At 35.6% G+C, this 23,478-nt stretch overlaps 1 protein-coding gene and 2 long non-coding RNA genes across 3 annotated transcripts; 2 read left to right on the forward strand and 1 right to left on the reverse strand.

The window, feature by feature from the left end:
* Positions 1–8,789: 8,789 nt before the first annotated feature.
* LOC146139430 (uncharacterized) lies at positions 8,790–12,239 on the forward strand. Its single transcript, XR_014501332.1, has 3 exons — positions 8,790–9,222; positions 10,617–10,784; positions 11,257–12,239. It is a non-coding gene; the product is annotated as an uncharacterized LOC146139430 (long non-coding RNA).
* Positions 12,240–12,598: 359 nt separating this feature from the next.
* On the forward strand, positions 12,599–14,284 carry LOC146139431 (uncharacterized). Its single transcript, XR_014501337.1, has 2 exons — positions 12,599–12,825; positions 13,298–14,284. It is a non-coding gene; the product is annotated as an uncharacterized LOC146139431 (long non-coding RNA).
* Positions 14,285–16,415: 2,131 nt separating this feature from the next.
* On the reverse strand, positions 16,416–21,266 carry LOC146139432 (uncharacterized). The gene is made up of 3 exons (XM_083392443.1): positions 21,263–21,266; positions 20,001–20,132; positions 16,416–19,095 (listed from the first exon to the last, which is right to left on the reverse strand). The coding sequence occupies exons 1-3, from the start codon at positions 21,264–21,266 to the stop codon at positions 18,929–18,931; spliced, it is 303 nt and encodes a 100-aa protein (XP_083248569.1). The 3' UTR covers positions 16,416–18,928.
* Between the last annotated feature and the right edge of the window lie 2,212 nt (positions 21,267–23,478).

The raw sequence follows: 23,478 nt of genomic DNA on the forward strand, positions 1-23,478 counted from the left end.
ATCTCTTTGATTTACCTAATATATTTTGCATGATATTTTAAACGCGATAGAGCATCGAACAAATTCCTTAATCATTTCCAGCTTGTGTGTTTTCACATTTATGCGCGTTTCTCTCCTACCAGTTTGTTGCTAAATATCACAAATTGAAATGCATTATACAGCTTGTTCTTAGAAATAAATGCACTTTCTGTAAAAATGAAACATCCTGAAGTCTTGTATTTTTCTTTTTATGTCTTTAATGGTTTCAGTTGGGTTTAGTGTGCGAAATGATCCCATTGCGTGTGCCAACACTAGTTTCAAAGCGCCTGTTCCCAGTAATGTACATTCTATGTAAATGTGTATTGTGTGTCTGTTCGAAGATTTAAAACCAAACCACATTTTTTTAAACTGAAATGTTATGCTGAGCTGCGTTTTGTTTACTGCTTGAATTGCACCAAAATTTATATTGCATTTGTCTTCCTGCTTCTGACTCGTAGTTTTATAAAAATAAAAATATATTGTACTGCCTAACAAAATATTTTTTGACGTGATCTTAATACGTTGTTGGACAGCTTACAATAGTAATTGGAGAGGAAATCGAATAAAAGACCTAAAGACAAAACCATATTAATTATATGAGTGATTGACAGAAAATGATTAACAGAAGTTTCACATCCGTTAAGGTAAGTAATTGCAGCTACTGTCCTACTGCTGTATCGGAAGTTTTGGAGGCTTTTACGTATTAAACCTTCAATGCATGGCAGGTTGAACTGCTAAAGCTGCTTTTTGAGGGAACATTGACCCTATCGAGCATAAAAATGTCGCGCAGTCGCAATTTCGGCTCTGGTCTGATATGTATAGCCTTGACAGTAAGCATACATTTCAACTCGCTACTTCTGTTTTAATATGGTCATAATCAACAAAGATCTATTCAAGCTACTAGGGTTTTTCCGAACATTTTTTGTCCCTGGCCCTCCATTTTTAACAGCAGAGGCGTTTTCTGCAAGAAGCTTTTGATCTCTCAAACACAACGCAATAAAACCAGTATAGTTTTGCAAATTCAAGTAAATATTGTAATTATTTATGAAAATTTGAGTTGTTAATGTTGCCAAAGTAAGCATATATTCCTAGAGTATGCTAGTAATTTTTTGACTTTCGACAGTTGCCAGATGTCCGGATAGAGTAGCATCTCAAATAAAGGTAATAAGGCGCCATTTTAAAAACGTTTCTCACCATCCTTTCAAAAGATTATCTTGGGAAAAAATGTTGCACTCCCGGAAAGGGCTTGCAGCTTTCATCTTCTAAAGGTTTTTTTTTTATTATTTCCTAGGTCTTGTTTCACATAATAACCAATATAGGAAACCACTAAAGCATATATTCTATTTGAATAAGGTTTACTTTATTAAAAACGATAAAATTTATACATTAAAAATGCCAGCTGACAATACACTGAAGAATATCCACAAAGGTCTAAAAGAATTAAAAGCATCAATGGAAACATTGCAAACAATACAGTGCACAGTAGGTCAAATAAAAACGGAAACTGCAGAAACAATCACGGAGGTGAAGAAGCTAAGAGAGGAACTTAAAGCAACAAGAGAAGAAATGGAAGTCTTAAAACATAAAAACGAAAAACTAAAACAGGAAATTCACAGCACAAAATATAAACTGGACAAACTAGATCAGTATGGACGCAGAGAAAATATCAGGATCTAAGGTGTACCGGAAAGCGAGAATGATGGAGATGACGACGGGGAACTGGAACTGATAAATATTGCACAAGATTTAAACATTTCACTGAAAAAAAAGGATATACAACGAGCTCATAGACTTGGTAAAAAAAAGAGATAAATCGCGGCAGATTATAGCTCGTTTTGTGTCATTTAAAAAAAGACAAAGTTCATAAAGCAAAAACGAGCCCTGGTAGCACAAAAGATATACATTAATTAATGAGGACCTGACTTATACACGATTCAACCTAATGTACTACCTAAAAAGCCTCTTTGCTGTTGAAGCTTGTGGCACGTTCAATGGAGCCATAACTGTGAAGGTTGAAGGAATATGGCACAAAATAGATTCCCCTGAAGACCTGCTTCAAACAGGCCTCGAACTAGATTGGCTTCAAATTGCAAAAATTTATGAAGAAAAGGTGTAGTAAGTCAATTTTTTGTGTTTTCACCTAATGATTTTTATAGTGTAATTATGTATACCACAGAACAAATAGAAATTAAAAATATTCATAAGGAAAATATAGACGACTGTTTATATTACACTGAAAATTCGCTAAACTATGCCATAAAAAATACAAATAATTTATTTATACTGCATTTAAATGCCCGCAGTCTTGGAAAAAACAAACATCGAATAGAGGAGCTATTAAATCTATTAATAAGAAAACCAAATATAATTCTGTTATCTGAAACAAAAATTGGTCAGGGAAACTTTCTCTTTGATAACAACATAACTGGGTATAATTTTTTACATTCTGATTCACCAGCACAAGCTGGAGGGGTAGCTGCCTATGTTGAAACAAAATATAAAACTCCAATCAGACATGACCTCCATATGCAACTAGATATGGAAAACCAATGTGAAAACCTGTGGTTTAATATTATAAATAACCAATCAAAAAATGTTACTATAGGAGCAGTGTACAGGCACCCTGGGGCAAATTTTGAAAACTTTGAAGAAAAATTTACCTTAAATTTAGAAAAACTACAAACAGAAAAAAGGGAATTTTATATTGGGGGGGATCTTAACATAAACCTGTTAAATACAAAGGAGAGAAAAATCAATGCGTACGTTAGCAACATTTTAAGTACGGGAACCAATATTTATATTAACAAACCTACACGATTCGACCAACATTCAAAAAATTCTTTACTTGACCACTTCTATTCCAATGCTATATTAAATCATATCACACCAGGCATAATAGAATACCATATATCAGACCATCTACCAACATTTCTAGTCATCCAAACATCTACTAAAATTAATAATATTTCTCAACTTAAAAGAGATTTATCCAAATTTAAAACTGATGAATATCTTGATCTAGAACAGGCCTTTGACAACATAAACTTTGACCACAACTGTATAAACCAAAACTTTAACGCATTGATCCAATCGATTATAGTAACCCTAAATAAACATGCACCACTTCGCCAAAGATCACATAATGAAAAAAAACTTGCAACCAAACCCTGGATTTCAAAGGCAATTCTTAAATCAATTAGAACAAAAAATGAAATGTTCCGCAAATGTTATAAAACAAATAACAACGAACAAATTTTGGAATATAAAAAATACAACAATAAACTTACAAATGTATTATCAAAACCAGTTACAACAAAGCAATAGCTCAGCTGAAACATGGAAAATAATAAAATCAATACAAAATAACAGTTCACCAAAGCAAAATATTGACAACCTAACGGGTGATAATGCAAATATAATTACATGTAAATCTGAAATAGCAGAAACCTTGAATACCCACTTTTCAAAAATAGGTAGCACTATAGCATCACAAACTCCAACAACCAGCCATAAATTCCACCAATACATTAGCAAAACAAATTCACCAATAGAATCATTCTATTTTTCACCAACCACTGAACTTGAAATAAAACAACACATACAATCATTACACACACGACAAGCCAGCGGGCCTCACAACATTCTGATCCAATATATAAAAATGTCTTCAGAATTATTAACCCCTATTTTAACCAGGCTTTATAATATATGTATACTAAATTCAGAATTTCCAGATTGACTTAAAGAAGCTCAAATCATGCCCATTCCAAAAATTCCAAGACCTCTGACAGCAAGTGATTATAGACCTCTCAGTAACATCAGTGTTTGGTAAGATTTTTGAAAAAATAATAAACAACCAATTGCAAAAATTCTTTAAGAAAAACAAAACTATAATCAAAGAACAACACGGATTTAGAAAAGGTCACTCCACTTCACATTCTACAACTGAACTTTATAAAAATTTATTATTAAATAAAGATAATCATAATCACACCTGCATTATCCTGTTGGATCTTGCTAAGGCCTTTGACACCGTAGACCATAAAATTTTATTACAAAAACTAAATCATTACGGTGTTAGAGGTCAACCACTTACGTTAATTAAAAATTTTCTAACTGGTCGAAAACATATCACAAAAAATGGGACAACAAAATCTAATCCACAGGTGCCTCTATACGGAGTCCCACAAGGTTGCATTTTGGCTCCACTACTTTTCCAAATTTATATTAATGATTTACCATCTAACACAAACCTAAATTGCAGCTTGTATGCTGATGATACTGTTCTTTTTGCTTCCCATTCTGATAAAAAACAACTGGAAAATATTAAATATAATACAATCTGAATTAACTGAAATTGATTATTGGTTTCGAGCTAATAAATTATCCATAAATTACTCAAAAACCCATTTCTTATTAGTTGAAGGCAAGAACCAAACGGGTCAAGTCAATATTAAAATTGGTGACTACAAAATAAAACAAGCTAATTCAGCTAAATACTTAGGGCTTATTATTGACGACAAACTTTCATGGTTGCCACACATAAAAATGATAGAGCAAAAATTATCTAGGGCAATAGGTCTAACAGCAAAAATGAGATTCTACCTAGACAAACATGCACTACATTTACTATACTATAGTTTAATTCACACCCACCTTCAATATTGTGTGGTGACTTGGGGAAGGGCAAATCCAACAAAATTAAATCATATTAGGGTCCTACAAAATAGGGCTATCCAAATCCTAAGCAACGCCCCACCGAAAACTAGGCTACTACCCCTTTATTATAAACATTTCATTTTAAAACTGAATGATATATTTAAACTTGAAATTCTTAAATTAATACATAAATTTAAAAGCAATGCCTTAAAAACTTTATGGTTCCTATAAAAAAACTTACATTCTTATGAAACAAGACTACGGGTAAATAAAAATTACAAGTGTGGCAAGTGTAGCCTATAAAAAAACTTACATTCTTATGAAACAAGACTACGGGTAAATAAAAATTACAAGTGTGGCAAGTGTGTATTATGTTTGGCCGACTACTAACGGTGTACTGTTAGCTTACTTATTCCACACAGAAGGTCGCAGAACAGAAGAAAAGCTGTATTTGCCTGGGCGAGAGATAGGACGGTTTCTGACGAAGAGAGTAAGTACAAAAGATCTAAGCAGAAACGAGAAGAAGGCAATTAATACAACACTGCAGGAATATGATCCTTACCGTTATAAACAGACCTAAAGAGTCACTATACAACGTCGTGCCATATATACTCAGTGCTACTCGCAATGTTCTAACAATACACCAACAAAACTACATTGTATTAAACTGTACTGTAAATTGGGGTATTAAGTGTGTTGTATATTTCAAGCATTTGCCGTGATCTTGATCGTTACTGTAATCATAGTATAATTACTAACGTACAATCCTTCTCAATCCGTAGTAGGCTACGCGTATACCGCAAGCGGTACGCGACATAGTTAGTTGTATGTTTCGTTTCCATGCTAATCGATCTATAATAATTATCATAAATCTGCGGCTAGAACTGGAAGCGAGGTTTCAGTAATTTGTTTTCAGCCTTATTAAACATAATCAAATAAGATAAAATGGTTACTTTTGACGCAGTGTTAGTACGATTTATTATACTTGGTGTTGTGCGACTAAAAAATTGAGATACATTTTTTTATTTCCACGCTCAGAAATGCCTCTTCACCCCTGCGCCAATAAGGGGCTTTGTGGCGGTTTAGTTTGTATTTCATTATCAGATTCATAAGTCCAAAACTAGTGTTGGCCAGAGTAGCATATATATTTCAATTTGATTACAATTCAAGAAAGATGTGCGACTTATTCAAACAACCGCAGTTCATCAACCGCGACCAGTTTTGATCATATAAAGCTAATTCAGGAACATTTGCCAATATTATAAGGTCTAACTAAAAGTGATTTTGTTTAGCATTTTTGTTTGGGTTTGTTTTTCATTCAGTTACACTAAAGTGCGCATGAAACAGAAATTGATTTTACTTTATTCCGCAGAAGTGAAACTAACAGTATAGACTACAAAAAGCAAATAAAGATCCTGCCCCAGGTTAGTTGCCAACATTACGGCATTGCATTTCATTATCAATCGGTTTTTGAAGGCGGCAAGGCTTTTAATGTTCTGACAAATGGAGAAGTACTAAGACACCCCGTTTAACAAGTCATTTGTAGCACGGTAAATGGGCCAGGGTCGGAAGCTGGTGAGGAACGCAAAGACAGCACAAAATGACGTTACTTTGAAAGACACCAAATGGCGTGACATGACTGGTAAGTGACTTCGCCTTAATATTACAATTAAACTGGCACGTTACCGCGAAACGCCTAACCTTTAATAATGCTCATGTTCAGGTTTTTAATACAGTTTATAGATAGACAAATTGAGCGTTGGATTTGTCTTATAACTGAGATATTTCAGTGGTGGTGGTTGGGTAAGATAACAGACTTGATTTCTCGGGTCCCCTTGAATATAAAATGTGTTCTAAAATGTCCACCGCGTGGCGCTCAAGATTGGCAGTGACGTTGCTCTTTTCAACTTGACAAGGTCGCACCAAAAGTAAAGCAACAAAAGGTGATTTCAATAGTTTTTTATTTTAATGAACCATCAAGCTTGCTGAAATATTTAATTTAAACAAAATTGCCAAAACGTGCATGATCTTAACAGATTTCAAAAGGTATTACTTTGTTTTTTAAATCGAAGTTTACTCTCAACTATAGAACCCAGCAACGTTAAGCTTTGAATAAAGCACCGCTTGACTTTAGGTAAACAAGTTTACAAATTATACAAAAGGCGATAGTGACTAAATGAAGAAGAGGCCTTTAACATTTCACCCTTACAACATTTAGTAGCAACGCCTACGTAGTTTCGTAAGGGAACTTGCGCAACATCATTAAGGCTATGCGATGTTAGTTTTGCCCAACATTTGAGTGTATACTGTAGGCCAACGGTGTCCAAACTGCGGCCGTTAACATAAGCATGTGTTGGCGGCCTGTCCGTACTGGCATGCGTTAATGGTTGATATGTTAAATGCAGATTAGAATATTTTTACGACTTTAGAGAGGGCAGTCAAATCAGTTAGCTAAGCTCTTTCGCTACATTCTTAGTGAACAGATTTCTTATAAAAAACTTGAGCGTAGGATATGTGTAACAATGTGAATGGTGATGTCACATAAAGAACAATAAGAAATTATAATACATAATTAACCGTCGAGCAGATGTGGTATGCGAGTTTTTGAGTGGAATTATGGCAAAACTGTGGGACAGGTTGAGCAGTAGTTATAAAAAGCCTTGTGTAAACAAATAAGATTGTGTGAGTGCATCTTAGAGAATACATGGAGGATTAAATGGCCACACACAAAAAAATGTCTGTATTTTGTTAATTCCAAAAAAACAAAAAGTAATAATCATGAACCACAGACAGTAGCTGACATACATTTGATACAAACTTGCGTTTCACCTCATTTTTTTGGAAAATTTCTATGCAAATACAATTTTTTTAACTTCTATCTGCTTTATTGTGTTTAAGTCCCTTTGAATAAATCCGTTAGTATCAAAGTTGCTAGGTATATCATAGCATATTGCGCTGAATTACTAATAAATTTTATTTTTTTTTGTCTAAGAACAAAATGCCTGTGTTTATAACAGGGGTCGGCAACCTTTTTCTAGTCGCGGGCCAAAAGCAAACTCAGAAAGGTATCTGCGGGCCGCACAAAATGTTAACTAAGAATTGTGTTATTAAAATGTTAAAACAGCTAAGAATCAATTGGGCCTCAGATTATTTTTTGCCATTCAGACGTATTTAACTACGTTTAAACAGGCAGTAAAGCGCAAATATCGGCATTTCTTTTAAATTTGGTGAAAGTTTCTTATACATTGCCGAAAATGAAAAATAAAAAAATGTTAAAAATACATGTGCAATATTTTTTAATACGTTTTTAACTTTTCCGAGACGCACTTGGTAGCCTTGCACGGTGCAACAATAAACAAGCGCTGATTTGGTTGAAAAGACAGCATAAAAACGTAAACAAACCGGAAGTATTAAAATCATTCGCGCGAAGCGCGAAAATTTTTCGTACTTACGTAGTTAAAATAGTCAAAAAGTATGTGAAATAGACTCTAATTTGTCTAATTTGTCAAAGAGGCGGCGGGCCGGATGAATTACATCGGCGGGCCGGATCCGGCCCGCGGGCCGTAGGTTGCCGACCCCTGGTTTATAACAATATGCGATTATTTTAAGTCCATTTGGATTGAATTAGAAGTTTTGCTAAACTTAATTCTAACAAACGCATTGTTTTCGCGCTTCGCGCGATTAACCTGCATTTAGGTTCCATGTTTTCCCACGAGTTCGTTAGACAACAAAACGTCGTTTTAAGATTAATTATGCTATGACGTCACGATTTGACAACTTTTTGATTCACCCCTAAAAAAATTCAACTGGCGACCGTGAGACAAATAAGTCTGTCAATGCGGCCGTCTAGAGCTAAAAAGTTGGGCACCCCTGCTGCATAGGCTGTGTCATTTGAGTGTTTAGGGTGTTTTACAAGTTGGTGCAAACATGTTGCGACGACGATGCAATATTATTGGAAAGCTGGTAGAGCTTTAAAATTGTCAGCAAGCCAATCAGCTGCTCAACACCTATGCGAGTTAATTTCAGTAAACTACATAGCCTACATAAATTTGCTTTACTCTGTTTTTATTGCCATCTTGTCAATGTTTAACGGATGTTTAGAACATTCCAAAAAAACTAAAATTCTGAAAAAAAAACTTAAAATTTGACGTTTGTTTAGTATTTGCTTTTAGTGTAAAGAAGATTTGACATTACTTTTAAATATAGCAAAAGTAAAATAGTTCGAAAGAACATTTGGAATTCCTATGAGAACCTGAAAGGGCATTTCGTTTAATGGCGACCGCGTGGTGTTAGATACTTTACGTTCTTCAATAGGAATGGTTAATCAAACCAACTAAGTTTGAATATTGGCAATATTTTGTCTAGAAATTCAATAAATAAGAGAAAAAATCCTTTCTATTAATTTATCTTAATACGTCGCAATTGGTCAAAGTTCAAAGCTAACTGGATTCATTGAACAAAGATTAGAGACGTTAATATTTTGGATACTGTCAGATAACGCAGAAGATTTTGCAGTTCCAAGTCACAAACAAACTGTTGCTGAAGGTGGGTGAAAATAACATGCAGCCTATTTGAGGAGGAAGGCTAATTTTGAATATCAGTATACAACATAAGATAAATCGCACAGGCCTTGAAATTGTGATGTACCACAGTTTAGCAGGTAATATGATTGTAAAGAACGTACCGGTATCTTAATCGCCTCTGCAAGATGGAATATTAGCTTCGGAAAGTGCTGAATTGGTAGATTGTCTGTTCTTTATCCTGTCTTTAACTGAGATATCTGATAGCTTGGACACCGTTCGAGCAAGTTTCACAATGCCACAACAAGCCCCGTGATGTGTAACCAATACATAATAATGTGAATAACCCTAAAAGCGAGATTGTCGAATTGAATTTGATAATAAAGAATTTTGCGATGTGATTTTAAATAGGCTACAAAGAAACGTCCGTCATTAAGATTATGGGCCTACAAATAAAGAGAGTGCAATAAAGAAAAGATAAATAATAAAACGGCACACTTACGTCTGTATAGAATATTTTGCGCTGTTTTAGCAAGTGAAACTATGTTATTAACTTTGACGCATTTCGATTATCACACAGGAAATTACAAATGGTTGCAATGGGAATGCAAACGATTTAATCAAAATCATTAACTTTCGAACTGTTATTAAGAGTTTGAAAACAAAATATGAATGCCCCATGAAACAATACTTTTTTATCAGTAGCGAAATGCAGTTGTTGGCGTTCTAGAGCTCTAGTCCATCGTAAAAGGTATGGCCTATGCCTTGACACAGTTGCCTACTTCACTGTAAACATATTTTCGCGAGGCTGCATCGCTGTGTTTTTTTTCGTAAGTAACGTTTCGCCTTTATCTTGTTTAAGTAGACATATTTTGGGTGGCAACCAGAAATCCAAACTGACTTTACACTGTAATGTAATAAGGAATTGTTTCGATAAATAATAAATACATTCTATTTTGGTTGTTTAAAGACATAGTCACAACAGCTAACCAGCCTAAAGGATGTAGCCTATAGCGTACATAGTGTTCCGACAAAGCCAGGTTTTAAGCTGCTATTAATAACATTTGCATGGTTTTGTAATAAAGATCGCATAATTTATTGGTTCTTAACCTGCAATAAGTCGTGGCTTCCTTCTATGAGCTCTCAACACTTTGTGGCCTTCTTGCACACGAATTAGAAAAAGGCTTTAATAAAGTCACAAGAGAAGTCTCTTAAGTCATATAGAAAACGATAAATTTTAGTTTAACTGGTTAATAATGAAAAATGAGATAAACCTGTGGCCACCTTAAGACTGCTCCGTCGCTTCTCTTGGGGGTTGAGGGCCACGATCGAAAACTGGCCAAATGCTAAAATCAAGCCAATATATTCGCATACTACAAGCATACATTTTGAACTTGCACATAACCTTTTCTCTGTTAGACACGCAGTTTACCTGAAAAGAAAGTTTCGACGACTGGCCAGCCATACAACAAGATGGACGAAATTCAAGTTCCTTCCTTAGAATCACCTCCTGTCACCGTTACGAAGGAGTCCAAGCAGTATGGCATCTTTGAAAAAATCAAAGAAAGGGCACAAAATATCCCTAAGGTTGGTATTGAATTAACCCAGTTGTTCCCAAACTTATTTAGTGCGACTATTTTTAAAAAGCTTTGACTTGTCGCCACACCTAACAATAGGAATTTCAGGAACTCTATTTAGTTTAAATTTTTGAGCAAAAGTGTTTACGTTTATTTACAAAGTGCGGGTTTTCATTTGACTAAGTCATGAGCAATTTTAAAAATAACTGTAAACAACTAATCTAGTTAACTGCTGTTGTAGCTGCGTTCATATGATTTAGGTCGATTGAAATCAGTCGTGGATTAGCACTTTGGTCGTATCATTGGCTTTCAATTTTATCCATATAACTGATTGCCCCAAAAGCACAGTTTGCCAAACTCGGAATAAACCTAATTAGCTGGACTTTTTAGATGCTGTTTGAGATTCAAAGCCAAACTGCTCCCATTAGATAACATTTGGTGTAGGCGTATAATTTTGTTGTTTCATATATACTCCTGTATAGAAAAACTGGATAATCAGCGGTGTACTTGGTTCCGGTGCTGTTGCTCTCATCGTGGCAAGCCCTCCAATAGCGGGGTCGTTGGCAATTGTAGTGGTCTCCATATTTGCACTGAAAGCCGTTCATTCGCAACTCAAAAGACGCTAAATAATGTATATCACGTCAAAATTGTACTTTTGTGAAAATGACTTGCAATTGCCGTGTTTTTGGTTTAGATCAGTGTTTCGTAAACTTGGATCAGTTGATTTCTGGGGAACAGTGAGGAAGATTTAAAGTCATTTACCGATAAATTATTAGCAATAACTCACCCTTCTCATTAATTGTAGCATAAATTTATTATTGTACATATTTTATTTTCTTGATATTCAAACTGGATGAAGTCTTTAAATTTTTCAAGAAAACAAAAAGGTCTTCCAGGTTAAAAAATGAAAACCACTGGTTTAAATGAAACCACAGTGCACTGATTAAAATTCAGTAGCTTAGATTGAATTACAGTATTCAATTCATGTAGTATCTGTCGTGTGTTCGAGTTGTTTGTCATTTCTCATATTTCCATCGATGGTGTAATTTTGATTTCAACCGTATTCAGAAGGGAACTACTTTGTTTTGCCCCAAACAACGAAACAAAGCGCCTAGTCCTCTTTCAGCTTTCGCATTCCAATTTAACCCAAACAAAGCAAAACCTTTTTAACGTGCGTTTGAATGGACTCGTCAGTAAGACCGAAATTAAAATACCAATAAAGTCGAAATAAAAAACATATTTAGGAATATGACCAAAATAGGACTAACACTGATATTGCGCCACATTTCAAAAACGTGGCTATTGTTTCAACTGTGAATTGTTTGTGTTCCAACGGTCGTCCGAGATACCTGAGCGAAATGAGCGAGCTGAGTTTTAATAGAGCAATATCTTCGAAAGGTGTGACGTTACATAGTTGACATTTTTACACAGTCCTTGTATTGGCTGCCATTCTAGCAAAATGTATTAAAAAAATTAATATTCATAAATATGAATATTATTATTAATCAATAATCACGCTTAGTTGTCGAGCCAACAAGTTCAAATTATAACGATATAAACTAGGAGGCACTTTGTAACAAGGCCCATAGATCGTGTTCAAATTCATTCGGAAGGGGTGTTTAATATTGTTTCAAAAATTCATAACTGCTTATGTTCAACTAATGCCCACCTTCGTAATAAAAATACGGTTTAGGTTAAAACCATAAAGCATTTGCTAGAAATTTAAATCGTAAATAAAACATAATTAGGCCGACTATGATTAAGACCAGCTCTTGGGGGTTGAGGGCCACGATCGAAAACTGGCCAAATGCTAAAATCAAGCCAATATATTCGCATACTACAAGCATACATTTTGAACTTGCACATAACCTTTTCTCTGTTAGACACGCAGTTTACCTGAAAAGAAAGTTTCGACGACTGGCCAGCCATACAACAAGATGGACGAAATTCAAGTTCCTTCCTTAGAATCACCTCCTGTCACCGTTACGAAGGAGTCCAAGCAGTATGGCATCTTTGAAAAAATCAAAGAAAGGGCACAAAATATCCCTAAGGTTGGTATTGAATTAACCCAGTTGTTCCCAAACTTATTTAGTGCGACTATTTTTAAAAAGCTTTGACTTGTCGCCACACCTAACAATAGGAATTTCAGGAACTCTATTTAGTTTAAATTTTTGAGCAAAAGTGTTTACGTTTATTTACAAAGTGCGGGTTTTCATTTGACTAAGTCATGAGCAATTTTAAAAATAACTGTAAACAACTAATCTAGTTAACTGCTGTTGTAGCTGCGTTCATATGATTTAGGTCGATTGAAATCAGTCGTGGATTAGCACTTTGGTCGTATCATTGGCTTTCAATTTTATCCATATAACTGATTGCCCAAAAAGCACAGTTTGCCAAACTCGGAATAAACCTAATTAGCTGGACTTTTTAGATGCTGTTTGAGATTCAAAGCCAAACTGCTCCCATTAGATAACATTTGGTGTAGGCGTATAATTTTGTTGTTTCATATATACTCCTGTATAGAAAAACTGGATAATCAGCGGTGTACTTGGTTCCGGTGCTGTTGCTCTCATCGTGGCAAGCCCTCCAATAGCGGGGTCGTTGGCAATTGTAGTGGTCTCCATATTTGCACTGAAAGCCGTTCATTCGCAACTCAAAAGATGCTAAATAATGTATATCACGTCAAAATTGTACTTTTGTGAAAGTGACTTGCAATTGCAGTGTTTTTGGTTTAGATCAGTGTTTCGTAAACTTGGATCAGTTGATTTCTGGGGAACAGTGAGGAAGATTTAAAGTCATTTACCGATAAATTATTAGCAATAACTCACCCTTCTCATTAATTGTAGCATAAATTTATTATTGTACATATTTTATTTTCTTGATATTCAAACTGGATGAAGTCTTTAAATTTTTCAAGAAAACAAAAAGGTCTTCCAGGTCAAAAAAATGAAAACCACTGGTTTAAATGAAACCACAGTGCACTGATTAAAATTCAGTAGCTTAGATTGAATTACAGTATTCAATTCATGTAGTATCTGTCGTGTGTTTGAGTTGTTTGTCATTTCTCCTATTTCCATTGATGGTGTAATTTTGATTTCAACCGTATTCAGAAGGGTACTAATTTGTTTTGCCTCAAACAACGAAATAAAGCGCCTAGTCCTCTTTCAGCTTTCGCATTCATACAATTAAACCCAAACAAAGCAAAACCTTTTTAACGTGCGTTTGAATGGACTCGTCAGTAAGACCGAAATTAAAATACCAATAAAGTCGAAATAAAAAACATATTTAGGAATATGACCAAAATAGGACTAACACTGATATTGCGCCACATTTCAAAAACGTGGCTATTGTTTCAACTGTGAATTGTTTGTGTTCCAACGGTCGTCCGAGATACCTGAGCGAAATGAGCGAGCTGAGTTTTAATAGAGCAATATCTTCGAAAGGTGTGACGTTACATAGTTGACATTTTTACACAGTCCTTGTATTGGCTGCCATTCTAGCAAAATGTATTAAAAAAATTAATATTCATAAATATGAATATTATTATTAATCAATAATCACGCTTAGTTGTCGAGCCAACAAGTTCAAATTATAACGATATAAACTAGGAGGCACTTTGTAACAAGGCCCATAGATCGTGTTCAAATTCATTCGGAAGGGGTGTTTAATATTGTTTCAAAAATTCATAACTGCTTATGTTCAACTAATGCCCACCTTCGTAATAAAAATACGGTTTAGGTTAATACCATAAAGCATTTGCTAGAAATTTAAATCGTAAATAAAACATAATTAGGCCGACTATGATTAAGACCAGCTAGTTGTGAATAAATCTGAAACAAGCATTTATTAGCAAATTTTGTAGTTTTTCGTAGTACTGCTGTTTTGTTAAGCCTTAACTGTCGCATTTTTCAAGTTGTTTCATTCACACTTTTTTACAGTCATTTTTAATTCAAAAATATATCTTCTCTATAGCAATCTGTGCATTATCATAGAATTTCCATCGAATATTTTCTGTAACACAAATTTAACACCTTTTATACAATATACACATCTTATTAAAATATGACTGATCTATTTGTAATGTTGTATTGTTTTGCAACAGGTGTGCTTTCATAAATGTTATCTTGATATTTGTCTGTGGTTATTATGTAACTATAGTGTGTCGCATGACAAAGTGTTAAATATTTGACCTCTATACTGTTTTCCTTGCTAGGCCGGTCTAGCAAATCCATCCGGCATTTGACTTAGCTAATCCCCAACGCAGTCGCTCTCGTGCTATACAGTTTCACGCGGCTGTTGGAAAAGCAGAACTGCTCAAAATAAATTGCACGGCTTACTGGCCAGACGTTTTTTACTACGCTGTAAGCTATTTTATTGAGAGCGGAGCTATGCTGAAATTTTTCGAATGTAAATAAACCTATTAGCGATTTGACAGTATGCCGTTTAAAGGTTAACATAAGCAAACATCTTCTTCATCACACTAAAAATATAGACTGCCGTAATTTTTTGTGTTTGCAGCTTTTTATTTAGCTGTATATAGAATGAGTAAATCTGTTATGCAAATTAATGCAACAATAAGCACCAGACAAAGAGTTTTTGGTGTCAATCTTCCCACAATTAGCTTGAAACAAGCAGTAATATTCTTGATGGGGAGTAGGTTTGTTTCAAGCTACATGGTGTGTGTGTAGTGACTCTAGAGTCAGGGCTGGGCAAACTGCGGCTCGCCGGAATGTTTTTTGTGGCTCGTCTATAGTCATATCGTAAAATTCCAAAAACCATTGTAAAGGCTACCAAGAGTTTTGTTTATTTTTTTTTTATTTTGGCCAGAATGTCGTTTATACGTAAAACTAGACGTATAGTTTAGTTAATACGTTATTATTTTGTGTTAATTATTACCGTTTTGTTATATTATTATTTGGGTATTATTGCTGCACTTACATTATTTACCGTTTTTCTATTGAAATAATTTTGAGGCTCTCTGGTGCTTGTATTAACTGTAATTGGCTCTTCCATCTAATACATTTGCGCACCCCTGCTCTACAGAGTTATGAACAAGTTAAACTTTATGTTCAACAAAAAAGCCCGATAAACAAAACAAAAAACTGTAAATAACTGTGCTTCGTATTTACTTAGTATAGTTTGTTGATTACGAGCAAATATTTTTCTCTATGTTTGTTACCCAGTTATAAAACCGGTTCAAAACATTTAGCTGAAGTGTATAGAAACCACAACTAACTTGTGGAGTAGGCTAGGGTAAAATGTCCGCCACGCCAGTAAACATAGTGAAACCAAAAAGTTAATTATTACGCACGGTCATAATTCGGTTATGCACTAAAGTTGCTCCGTGCAGAAGGTCGGCATTCAAATAAAGCGGATACACCGATAGAATAAAATCCACCAGGCTACAAAAACAATACTGTATTTTTTCCATTTGGCCGAAATATATAAGCAAATGAAATATTAGCGCCGTGGTGACCACGACTCTAAGATAGTAAAATACCGGTATTAAATGATTAGTGCTTTCCAGGCTTTGCGTGAATCGTATAAATAGAGTAGTTTCGCAGATTACCACGGGACAAACCCCAAAGTGCTGCTTCGAGTACTTTCTCGTGCAAACATTTAATCAACAGTTTAATGTGGAACTATACGTAAAGTTCAATAAATGTAAAAACAGTGGAAATGTCGTAAGCAGAGGAAGAAATAAAGCAACTTTTGAAGAAGAGCAGACGACTTTGGTAAACAGCAAAGAAAATAACAGCTTATTGAAATGATTGTTCGGGTTGAATTATCCAGGATTGTCACTTATTTGGCCCAAATTTAAAAAAACCCACTCTTAAATGTTTTGCGAAAATCGTCCCACTTAAAACAATACATCCATCGCTTCGGAAGACATTACTAGGTAATGAAAAAGTTTCGTTTTTCAAAGTGAATAGTTTAGAACACAATTTGAAGAACACAAAAAAGCATTTAATACGATACTGGCCGAAAACACATTTGCTTTGGGACATAATCGGAGAAAATAGAAGTCATTTGTATTCGGAATACGCCCACAAATGCCTAATTAACAATTGCGTTTTCAGGTGGTAGCAGAAAACATAACAGGTGATAAAATTTCAGAACGGAACTTGTGAAAAAACTACTTAATCGGAAGTGCATTTGTATCAAAGGCACAAGATTACGGAAGAGTCGTTCAAATGCTAAGTTTTAAAAACAAAACCGCAAACATTACAATGATATGAATTTGCATATTTGCACGCACAAAGAAGAGTAAATAAAGTAACATTGGTCGCGTGCCTCGCTAAAAAGCATTTGATGCCAATAACTTGATCAGAATTGAATAAAAACCGTACAAAAGGTAAAAAGGATTAATCATGGTGATAACTGGTAACCACTACATAGAATCTGTTGGACAGTAAACTAAACAAATTATATTTAACCGACACAATACCGGATTGTAAAACAGCAATTGCAAACGATGTGCAATAACTTGGATTGTGAATTGATATTGGCGTGTAATTATCGATAGTCGCCTGCTCGTCAACTTAAAACATAACGCCAATAAGAGGTGCAACAATTTGGAACTTGAATTGACTTAGGGGTGTAATTAATTATCGATGGTCGCTTACTCGGGAACTTACAAAGTAACGCAAAGTTGTACGGTACACACCACACAGTGTACGACTGCAGTGCCTAACGCTTTAGGTTTTACCTTCCAAGCAAAGTACGATACAAACGACCATAGGCGCCGAACTTTCGAAATCCCAGGGCGTTTTTTTAACCAGTCCTTAAAAAAGGGATTCCCGAAATTTCAACCGAGGGACTTCCCCTATTTTCCGTCTGACGTTAATGAATAATGACGTTATAAATATATAACCAGACACATCAAATTAACGTCCAGCAAAAGCGAACATTTAGACGCAAAGCGAACACGTGCGTTATCGACAATCCTGGCTGGCGCCAGCTGCGAAACAGCTTAGTGTGCAATCGTTAACTTCAGGCGAAAAACCAAACCAAGGCGGTAAATTAGTGTGATTGATTTTGATAGAATCATGTTTCGATAATCAGCAGCGCAGTTTCATGTACGGGACCACGCTAAATTACAAGCACGTCTTTCGCCACCCCGAACCCCCAGACGGCCCTTAATACGCCACCGCTCATTACCAACAAAATGTAGCAGGTCTCGCTAACCGATTTTGCGATTCCGTATACTAGGTTTAAAACAACCGTTAAGTCATGTAATTTCGTCTGAATTAATTGTACTTAAAGCCAATGCGTGCTTTGTTCTGTATTAAAATGATGAAGGACGAAGGTTAGTACCAATCTACTTTGAGCAGTGTTCGTAACTTATTATCCGCCATAGCATAAGTGCAGAAGGAGCGAGCGAAGCGAGGGAGGATTTTTTGGGGCTATAACGATATTGAAAATTAAAGAGACTTGTGCGAGAGGAGTCGGCGTTATTGAACAAGGTTTTTATGTGTTTGGCGAAAAGCTTATGCTCGGAATACTACGTTTATTTATCGATTCGAGTGACCAAACGTCTCAGCATATTTAACATTATGAATTGTGACGCCAGACGAAGCACTGTGTTATACGACGTTTAAAAGTTAGGAACTAGGTTAACACTTGTCTATTTAATTGGCTTGACGCATCTTTTATCACAGAAAAGTTCTCACTGAACACAAATTTCTTATCAGCTTTAGTTTAATCTACGTTAGCGCGACCTGGTATTTCATATTTTCAGCGCGCCTTCGGTTTATTATTAGGTGCAAAGGAACACTTTCGCAGATGGTACCCATGTAATTCAGGAAAGTCGAGCATACTGTTAGAGTGAAACACGATTGTGCTACTTGCGATGTACATTGCACTAGCTGTAATATAGTATTTACAGAGATGGAGTTGCACACTAATTGCACACGAAACTTAAGCGAATTCCAGGGCGTTTTGACGCCCTGCGAGAAAACCAGGGCGTCAAAAAACGCTCTGCGCACCAACGTTCGGCGCCTATGCAAACGACCCTGTCACGTCAGTGTTACGGTGAAATCATCGATTATTTTTTTAACCTTTCGCACTACATTGGACGTTACGTGGCAGCGCCTGAGATGACGGCAGTCCAATATACTTGACAATCACAAGTCTTGTAGTCGGTGCCCGCTGTTAGGTGGCTGGGGTGTCGAACTCTGCTAGGATTTGCTTGATGTCATCCACGAACAGAAGGATACCCTCCGACTTAAAATGCTCCATGATCGTCTCCGGGTTAAACTTTTCTCTTCCGAGAGTCAAAAGATCGGCAAACATCTTGCGAAAGACCTCGCCAACGGGTTCTGAAGCAAAGAGACGCATAGATTTTCTAATTGTGGTTTGTGAACTGCATTATACAGCGATACGTGCCAAAATCTTTACAATATCTTCCTAAAACCAACCAAAATTGCAATCTAAGTCGATATAATCGGTTAGAAACGAAAGCCCGATAGCAGATGGTAGTATCGTTACCTGACCAATACTAGGGTGTGGGGGGTGTCAGACAATCCGGATCTTAACCGATAACTAAGGCCAAGTGGTAGTATCGGAACGCGTACGATAACCTTTTTTGTCTTAAAGTGGCAAAAAATGCAATAGTTCCAAAATTGTGGGCCATGGCCCAGTAGTGGGCCACGAGACTATTTCCGGAGGGCCATATAGCTATTTGAAAATAATGCAACTAAATATGTTTTGTTGTACTAAAAGTTAGTATATCTAAAACTGTATACGAACGACGACATTTTCCGTATTTTTGGCTATTTGTGAACTATATACGCGAAGGCAAAATCTCACGACTTATGTTTTATTCGCTACGCAGTTAACACGACAGTTTATTTTAAATTCAGTTTTGTTGTCATAGAGATATTTTAGTGTAATCTAAAAATGGACCGGAATTAAACAGGGTTTTTAGAATGTTGTTAAAATCAATGTTTTTAGAATGTTGTTGAAATCAATAATTTATTGAGAAATTATCCAACTATGAAGGCAGCCAGGCAATATTGCTATATTTATATCACCAAGGTTGATATAAGTTATTTGGATGATGGTCCAAATCGCATACAAAAAAGGTTACGCCAAATGGTGGGCCACGAAATGTTTTTGGAACAAAAACTTAGTTTGGTCAAGGAATACATAAGTTGGGGAACCACTGATTTAATGCAATTATAATCAAAACTAATGCGATTAAGGTAATAACACCGTAAGTCACCTCCTTTACTGTAGAGCCTGTCACTAAAATCAGCTTCAGTACTGTTTTTGTTATTTCGAAACTTGCGGAAGAAAATCATCGCGTCTTCTTTGTTGGTGAAACTCTCCGATATTTTGTCCTTAATTGCCGGCACTGCAAATTAACAAACTTTAAAATCAACTAAAAGTTAGTCGATGTTGAAGTGATTAACAGCGAACGTTGCACTTTAAGCTTTTTCAATACTGCATGCGTAAAAAAAACAGTGCAGTAAACAGGATTTTTCGGGATGACTTATAAAAGTTAGGTGATTGGAAAAACATTAAGTCCACGCCAAGTCGTGTTGAACAAAAAACAAGTCAAATGCCAGTCCAGGTCACGTCGCTAGCATCCAAATATAAATACTTACAAAGATAGGTGAACACGAATAATTCTGAGCAATGTTTCGCATAATAAACTTTAAAAATGGAACGAATAAGTTAACTTTTTTGCATATAATTGAAATAAATAAAAAACAATTTTACTAAAATTTAACAATTGAAGACCAAAATCTTAGTCAAGTCATTTGCGTAAATGACATCAGTTCGTAAAATGACATCAGTTAAGTCAATTCATTTATCCTTTTGAATTTAGCCAAGTCAATATGCCAAAAACACATGCACTTAAGTCATTACAACACTGGAAACCACGTAAAGCTTGATACTAAAGTTTTAAAGGAAATAAAGTTAAAGCAACAGGAATGTCGATCAATATATTCTACGCTTTCATAAAGTTTGGCATTACAATGCTTATTGCTTACTGATTTTGTTGTATAATTCAAGGGAACGCCAACTGTTTGAGGTATTTCGTTGCCCCGACGATTCAGCCCTCACGTTGCTGGTTGGTCCAGCTGTATTCGGTGCAACCTTAAATGAATAAAATTTGGCCTTAAAATATGCATATCACACGCTTATATTGAGTGCACACAGATTTCAGCGAAAAGGCAATTGTCAGCAGTAAAGTTCCGTGTACACTACAGCCAGACTTGGACAACTAGATAATTCGAGTTTTCCAACTCATTGGATCAGAGCAAAATGCGGCTAATTCTAATTCTAATGTAATTTGTGAATTGCGTGAGTGCTGTAATTCTAATTCTAATCTAATTCGGACTTTACCAAAAAAGCTACTTTGTCCAACGGCATTTTTAGTTTCTCAGTCGAAACACAGAATTTCAATTATAATTTTTTAGTTGGGACGACTTGTATGTAATTTTTACAGTCTATTAAAAAGCATAAAAATTAGCTCACACATATCTACCATTCACGTTCTTATGAGAATTAATTGCGATTAAATTAAATTGGTTGTAAATAAATAAATGTGATTCTAGTTCAAATTCTAGTTGAAGTTTGATATTTTAAGAATTCGGTAATTATAATTCTAATCAAGTTTAGAAAAACTAAAATGCTCTAATTTTAATTCTAATTTAATTTTAAAAAGCTAAAATAAATCTAGTGGTCCAAGTCTGACTACAGTTGCGCTGAGCTGGGCGTGAAATTGTTGTCACTACAGCTGCGCTGGGCATAAAAATCGCCCCAAAACGTAACGTGTTTCTATAGCTACACTGGGCTTGAGTTTAGCAAAGCGTGAAAATCGCTCCAAAGCGTATTATTTTTACCTGCACCGCATTTGCTTAGCTCAGTGCAGCTGAAGTGTAAAAGGGCCTTTAGAACCCGAAATTTTGTCAACAATACAATAGATTAATTATTTACGACTGTTGTGCCACTTAAGTGCATGAGCAAATAAACTTAAAAACGTTCATCACGTTATTCAAAAAGCGAAAATTCGCGGTCCTGCCTTATGGGGGCAGAATGAAATTAGAGAAGTAACTTAACAGTTTGTGATTCGGGGAGCAAGCACACACAAATTAGCTTCAGGCAAAATAATTGGAAATAAATTCGGGGCCGGTTTTAACGAAAGGGTTTGGTTAGCGAAGTCTTACAAGCGAAATGAGTGCAAGCGTAGGTTATTTACTTCACGGCGATCACACAAGAGATTTACCGGTTCATTTGTTTCCGCTACTCCTGGATTGCCTGGACTCAACCTTGTTGTCTGGGATGCTTCAGGTAACTAAAAACAATTGTGTTTTAAACATGTAAGAGGCGATATCGACTTTTCTACAATATTACCACTTTTTCCTAACAGTCGATTTTTTTTTGAATATTATAGCCTTGAGCAAACTTTTAAGAAACTTGTAAACCGCGATTATCTAAGAAAGGGGACAGAGAAAAGCCATGACTATTAGTTGTTACCTGGCCTACCAGGACAGATTGTGGCGGTAAATGTGAAGCGCCAGGACCTTCTGCTTGTTGGCTGGGCGCTGGTGTACGAGAAGGATCGTCGCCAAACCCATCGCCAGCCTGTAGCTGATAACAAAAACAAATAAAAAACAAGTGACAAGGAAAAAAATCCAAGTTTAGGAGAGAAAAAAGGTAAGATTTTTATAGTCGTGGAATAAATATTCCCTACAAAGGTAAGTAATATTTCGTCACGCTCATAACCAAGTTGCCCAGGTCATTTTTTACTGATTTTTAAAGTTTTTGATTCAGTCACTCCTTGTTGCCATCCGCATCCATAGAAAAAGTGCATGGGTCATTTTTAGGTCATTTCCCACTCGCTTGTGCAAAAAAATGACTTCGGCACTTTTTCTATGAATGGGGATGGCAACAAGGAGTGACTTAGGCAAAAAATCTAAAAATCATAAAAAAATGACTTAGGCAATTTGGTTATGAGCGTGACGATTTTGTAAACGATTCGATTTTTTTAACACATATAATATACATAAAATGTATATAAAATGTATACGTATATTTGATCGGCCCTTTGAAAACAATTTTTCTTTCCTACCAAAGGTTGATCTGCTCTTAGGTCGGTGTTATTGCACTCGTCACTTTCCAAAGAAACAATTTTTTTCGCCGGTTTTGCGCTGCTTTGGATGCCACTGGGGGAAGGCAGCGCATCAGGTACGGCGGGTGAATTACCTCCTGATGACTGCGAAAAAAGGTTTATATGATAATAATTAGAGATGTTTGACACTTTTCGATAAGCGATGACATGTGGTATAGTATCTGTATTGTCCGATTCTAGGGCGTATTGGTGTATTGTTTGAAAAAAATAGGTGATTTGACATACGTGATGATGTCAATCGGCATTGGATAATGGTAGTTTTAATTTTAAATGTATCGGACATGACATCGCTAATTTTCATTTATGAATTATTTGATAAGAAAGGTGAAATGCTAACTTTTGAGGCAGTTTTGGTGGCCCAAAAAAACGCATGCCCGTTTAACTGTTTTTTTCTTCACACCGCATGCAACGCGGAGCTAGTGACTTCTTTGACTGACCACACATACTACCCACAAAAATCATTCGCATTATAAACGAACATCTCAAGATTTTTTTGTGAAAAGTTGTGGATTTTAACGGTTTTGCATGCGAAATGATTGTGATAAAGTTTTGCCTACCA

The sequence above is a fragment of the Ascidiella aspersa genome, chromosome 6, assembly GCF_963924565.1.
Source record: "Ascidiella aspersa chromosome 6, kaAscAspe10.2, whole genome shotgun sequence".
NCBI classification, from domain to species: Eukaryota; Metazoa; Chordata; class Ascidiacea; order Phlebobranchia; family Ascidiidae; genus Ascidiella; species Ascidiella aspersa.

Bases quoted from the DNA above. Each gene is read 5' to 3' on its own strand.
- LOC146139432 (XM_083392443.1), bottom strand. The intron at 19,096-20,000 runs GTGACTTACGGT...TCTTTGCTTCAG, and splicing joins CAGGCTCTACAGTAAAGGAG to AACCCGTTGGCGAGGTCTTT.